Source organism: Hakea prostrata, chromosome 3 (genome assembly GCF_041222555.1).
Source record: "Hakea prostrata isolate BN-2017 chromosome 3, UWA_Hpros_2, whole genome shotgun sequence".
In the NCBI taxonomy this organism is placed as follows: domain Eukaryota; kingdom Viridiplantae; phylum Streptophyta; class Magnoliopsida; order Proteales; family Proteaceae; genus Hakea; species Hakea prostrata.
The window spans coordinates 50,170,872-50,176,871 of record NC_142602.1 but is presented as its reverse complement, the minus strand read 5'-3'; the positions used below and the strand labels follow the sequence as shown (position 1 = coordinate 50,176,871).

The 6,000-nt window shown below is 37.5% G+C and overlaps 1 protein-coding gene across 1 annotated transcript in view; it reads left to right on the top strand.

The window, feature by feature from the left end:
• The first annotated feature begins 300 nt into the window (after positions 1–300).
• LOC149022409 (serine/threonine-protein kinase STY13-like) overlaps positions 301–6,000 on the top strand; it is a 31,331-nt gene continuing 25,631 nt past the window's right edge. The window contains exons 1-4 of the mRNA XM_089150526.1: positions 301–1,353; positions 2,324–2,456; positions 2,807–3,002; positions 4,863–4,987. Coding sequence (XP_089006652.1) covers positions 1,118–1,353; positions 2,324–2,456; positions 2,807–3,002; positions 4,863–4,987 — 690 coding nt within the window. The 5' untranslated portion in view covers positions 301–1,117. The remainder of the gene's footprint in view (positions 1,354–2,323; positions 2,457–2,806; positions 3,003–4,862; positions 4,988–6,000) is intronic.

The following is a 6,000-nucleotide window of genomic DNA, read 5'->3' as shown; positions in this document are numbered from 1 at the left end:
AAACCAGCAGCTAATCCTTTGCCCATTTATATGATGAGACCATATTTTTATGAGAATGGATGAATGTGCTCTGAAAATGATTTTCAATCCTACAGTAAAAATGTAAGATTCATTTATAAATTATATATATTAAAAAATTTAAAATAAAAATGTTAGTGGTCCCATGTGGGACCTATTCCTTAGTGTGTGGTTCAAAACCAACAAAGGAGCACGTTGTTCTCTCATGATAGAAGCTCGTGTGGACTTTATATTGACCTGAATTTTCTAGCTACTCTACACGTGTCTTTTCTGCATAAGCTACTTGGTTTAACCAGTAGTCACTAGCCTTGTTTCCTCATTGGCGACCCTCTCCATGCTCCTCCACTCTCAGGTCTCAACTCGCCCTTCAAGTTTTCCAAAGCCATTAAAAGCCTGACCAGTGCAGAGGGAAGAAACACATCACAGGGAATATCTTCACGGAGACGCTTACTTTCACCAGTACCGACTCAGAAAGCATGACTTTTTAAGACCGACACGAAGTAAGAATAAGCGAAAGAAATTCTTAGGGCTAGTTGTTAAATATTATCAAGTGAGAGTCCAGTTGCAGAGAATTTCCCAATTGCAACATCAATTGAAAGCGTATCCAGCTCTCCAGATTTTCTATCTGCGTTTTTCCTTTTCATTCTTCAAGTTGATTGTGGATTTTGATCTAAAACACAGTCAGCAGCGGCGGCGGGGGATGCGAACTCTTTTGTAATCTTTTATGGGGTTTCCTGATATTTATGGCCACTGTGTATGGATTTCGTGACAGCTTCAGTTATTGTACCCGAGGTTAAAATGCTTGTTTGGGTTTTTACGGGTTTAGGGGAGTTCTTTGAGAGTTAAGTGGAATTCTAGCAGTGGATTTCTGTTGTGTCTGTGGAAGGATTTCCCTTTCTGGTCTGAATAGTTAATTTTGTGTCAAGAAAAAGCTAAGAAGCTTTGGAGGGTTAATGTCCTCGTCTGATGCTTGATGGATGGTGATAATTTCAACAAATAAATTCCTGCAAGTTGCGACGGCTGAGCAGGAGGAGCATACAGGTGTTGGAGTAGGGGGACAAGATAAATGAAGTGCTTGGGAGTCAATTGAGAGTGCAGAATGAGTTGTGGAGAGGAGAGCAGAGAAGGTGGAGACGAAGGGGAACATAAGAGGACCGCCGTGAGGGAGAACTCTGTTGATTGTGGTGGTCTCCTAGAGAAACAATCAGACATACCCAATGGGTTGATCGCAACCGCAGAGTTCCAGATTGATGAGAAACTGCTGATAGACCCAAAATTACTATTTGTTGGGTCCAAAATCGGAGAGGGTGCCCATGGGAAAGTTTATAAAGGAAGGTAAATTCTGGCTTTTACTTGTGGTGCTGTTTGTATCTGCTATTAGTTGCTTTCATCACTCAATGGCTAAAACCATTGGTCAATCACAATTCACATACCTCTCATTATCTTTCTCATTCATGGGCTTTCTCAAATTTATATTAGGATTCTGTCCCTGATGATATTTTTTTATGCTAACTATGGTAATATTGCTTGCTTACCCAGAAGGCACTCCATTGTCTGAATATGGACATTTTTAACTTACATTATTGGATGGTGCAAGCTTCTTTTACTCTTTTGAGTTCAGGACAAACCTTTTTGTGTTTGGTTCCATCCTTCCTCTCCAGTTTACAAACGAACAACTCGACAAACATGTTAGGTATTTATGCATATGGATATAGAATGATATATGGCTTTATTCAACATGATCGATGCGATGCATAGATGAAAATGTGCTTAATTTTCAGAGAAAATATTACTTTTATATAGCTAGGCATGGTTAAATACTCACAAACACAATTTGGTATACTGATCTTCAGAAATATCATCTCCCAGGTTTGGCTTGACTGTAACCTTTGACGATGGGCTACCAAATCTCAATTTTCTCTTCTGTGTACTCCCCTGCTATCTTATGCTTTTCTCCACCCTCCACAATCTCCCTCTGAATTCCCTCCCACTGCCAACCAAAATAAAATAAAATAAAATAAAAGAGAACAGCACACACACATACACAGAGTTATATGAATTATATTCAATGTGTAGCTTTATATTGTAATTTTGATATACTTACATAATTGAGGTTCACAAAATCATTAGTTTGCATTTTCATCTGAGAAATGTTGCCTCTATCAATTTGCCAACTGGCAATCCACTGGCTTCTAAAACAGTACGACCTGGATTTCGCACATAACTTTGGCCTATAATTTGCTTTTCTAAAGGTGCTATTCTTTTTACATTTATTTTTATGTAATCCTTTTATTTTTTAATTCAGATATAGTGATCAAATTATTGCTGTCAAAGTTCTCAATCGTGGAAGTACCCCAGAAGAAAGGGCTAAACTCGAAGGACGTTTTATCCGAGAAGTCACAATGATGTCTAGAGTAAAACATGAGAACCTTGTCAAGGTGATATTCTTAGCTTTGAATGTTTAGTTTTTAAGAATTTTAATACATACATCTTCAGTTGATTCAGCTGTTGTAACTTTCTTTATTAATGGTAGGACCATGCACCCTTGGAGGATGATGTCATGGATATTACTCAGTTTCTCCTCTCTTCCCACTTTGACTGATGCTTTTTAGAATGTAGATACTTGTTTTTGAGGTTGGTTCAGCTGTTCCAACCTTGTGTGTTGATGGTTGTATCTTTTTACGGAAGATAATGTGATGGGTTTTACTCATTTGCTCCTCTTCTCACTTTTATCGTGTTTCAATTTCTCTTAATCACGTCAGTACCATACCCCCCGCCCTCTTTGCAGTTCATTGGAGCATGCAAGGATCCTTTAATGGTGATAGCTACAGAACTATTGCCAGGAATGTCACTTCGCAAGTATTTGCTCAGTATCCGTCCAAAACTATTAGATCTTCAGGTAGTGATAAGTTTTGCCCTTGATATTGCTCGGGCCATGGATTGTCTACATGCCAATGGGATTATACACCGAGATCTTAAGCCTGGTAAGCATGACATGTTGAACTAAAGTTCTTAGGTGCTCAAGTTTGCTTGGTTAATATAATAATGTTATTTCTTTGGGAAATTATCTGCGCCACCCCAAAAACAAATTGAAAAAATCAGTCAATCGGGTTCATTAGGCTTGGATATTCTCTTTGAAGCATTTCAAACTGCAATAAAATTGATACAAACAACTTTTCATTGTCAAATGAGCCTACAAGGCTACAAGGTTTCTTCTTCTCTTTTCTGTTGCTGTTTGAGATAGGAACAGAACGTAACAGGAGCTGATGACCAAAAGTGATGGTTGGAAAGAAAACCAATCCCATCTTGGAAATAACAGAAGAACCACTGGGACAGGACAAAAGGAAAGAAGAGCAAACATACCAATTAATTACACTAATGTACCGTGGAGGAAAATTGTGATTTTATCTGGGCAGGAGTATCTATTGGTAGCTTCTCAAAAATAGTTTAATAAACATACCTATGTGAATCTTACTAATTTCCAGCCATCAATCATCTGTAAACAAGAAAGCTAAAAGTATAAGAAGAAGAACTAGTAAAAGAGAAGTCACAAGAGAAGATGTGGAAGATGAAGAAGAAAGGGCAGTAGACGGGGGGGGTGTAGAAAATATGACGAGCAAGGTAAAAAAGTATTAATAGGTGGGTCCCACTTTTTTGTGGTTTGAGAGGAATGGTATTCTTTTGATGAGGGGTATTTTATTTTATTTTATTTTTCTTCTGAAAAGGTAACCCCCTGACATCAATAGTTAACAGGGATTTATGAACAGTAGGGGGTTTGACTGATATCTCGATTTGTTTTTGGGTGGCATTGATACTAAGGGGTAACTTAGGGGGTGGTAGTGATAATTGTTGAATTTCTTTTATTTCTATTGATTATGTTTCTTAAGGTATTTATTTATTCTACCTTGAAATTAGCTTAGGGTTTTAATTGGGATAGATGGCTTATGGGTGGTGAACCAAAATAAAACTGAGGCACAAATTAAGTGTAATTTGTCTTTTCGCTAACACACTATTGAAGGAATAATTAATGCACAAACCACTCATGACATTATGATTTCATGACTTAAAAATTTTAAAATTACTTTTGCGAGGCTGGACAAAATTTTGAGCCAATTCCTTGCTGAAAACCCAGGCTATGCTTGTTGGCCTACTAAAATTGTAGGCATCCCCCTTTGGTTCACTGGGGATGCTATTGCATGGATAATGAGGGAGGAACACCACTAAACTTTTTTTTCTTTACATTTTCATTTTATGGGTTAATACCACACTTAACTTTTGCAACATTCCGGATAAGTGCAAAATATTCATGTTAAAGCTTTAATATGCTTCAAACATTGTATATGGCTACTAAAAGATTCTGGCTAATGGTGCATTACTTTATTTCTAGATATTTAAACCATCTTGGTCAATCAACTGAAATTCTAGCCGATGGACTCTAACTCTGATTGTAATGAAATAATAATTCATTCAATTTGTTGTTATCTTAACTTTATTGAATTGTAATTTGGACAAGTTTGTTGTCCATGTGTCAATTAGGTGTAGCTTATGTGTGAAGGAGATGCTTTTTACACTAGAAAAAGGAAATTAGAGTATATATAACTGATTATATTGGAATTCTAATTTAATAAAAGAGAATGTAAGTTTCCTGGTTAAATGGTGTCTGATCTTGTTAGCAAAATGTAGATGTATTGATTATCTTTGAACATTCCAAGTAGGTAGTTGTGAGATGTTGAGTTGTGTTGCCTGAGTCATGCAAGAGAAAATTAGTAAGTAAAATTGTATGTTTTATTGGATATATTTTGATGACCTTTACTAATTATGTGTGCAAAAAAATGATGGTGCAGACAATTTGCTACTTACGGAGAATCAAAAGTCTGTGAAACTTGCTGATTTTGGTCTTGCAAGAGAAGAATCTGTTACTGAGATGATGACTGCAGAAACAGGAACATACCGTTGGATGGCTCCTGAGGTTTGTGCCTCTCTGACTTGTAAAAATCATTAGTTTTAGCCCAAGTATGGTTGTGATGTAGATAAGTCACTTAGAATTGTAGTGGGGTAAGTAAACTGGAGACGTGTGACTAGGAGTACTGTGTGAGTGACATATTTTTGTAAAGTTTGAAGGAAAGTTCTACAGTATTGTTAGCTAGTTGTTAAGGTTAGGCACCAGTGCAGTGCCTGGACACTTAGCAATGTGTTGTTGCCTAGCTGGTGTGGCGTTACCCCTGGGGCACCTTAATGCCTAGACACTGTGACAACTGTGTACTGTTCTGTGACCAGCTATGAAGTATAGGATGAATGTTTGGCAGTTAAGAGCTGTCACATACTGAAACTTTGTATTGTAGTCTGTAGAGATGTGGGTGATAAGATGGATTTGTGACGATACTAAGAAGTATAAAGTAGGGAATGAATGTGTTAGAGCTGATGGGGGAGTTGTCCTGATTAGTTAAAAGCTTTGAGAATGTTGTTTGAGATGGTACAGGCATGTCCAACTTAGGCCTAGGAACTCCTCAGTATGGAGGGGTAAACATTTGCAGATTGAAGGAGCAAAATAAGGGGGCAGGCCTGAAATGGCCTTAGGAGAGGTTGTGAAAAGTAACATGCATGGCCCTGGTTTTGAGTAAAGTATGACCCCAGATAGACCTATAGGAAGGTCAGGATCCTAGTTGTCTACACGAGCTACTTGAAATTCTTCCCTAATTGTTTTGGTTATCTTTTGTCCTCTTACTTTGAATTTCCTCCTCCTGTTCCACTTCTTCCTTTTTCTTTACAAAAAATATTGTTGCAACAATTAGAACTTGACAAACAAAATATAACATGGAGTACTAGAAGAGAAGAGAACTGCAGGAGAAGCTTTCTTGAGGAAGAGTCTCATTAGTGATGGTCTCACCCCTTCTCCTTAATATATATTAAAAAGGCCCCTTAAGAAGCAGGCAACGTCAGTAAGCAATGAGATAACTTCACCCCAGGGATAATCATCAACAA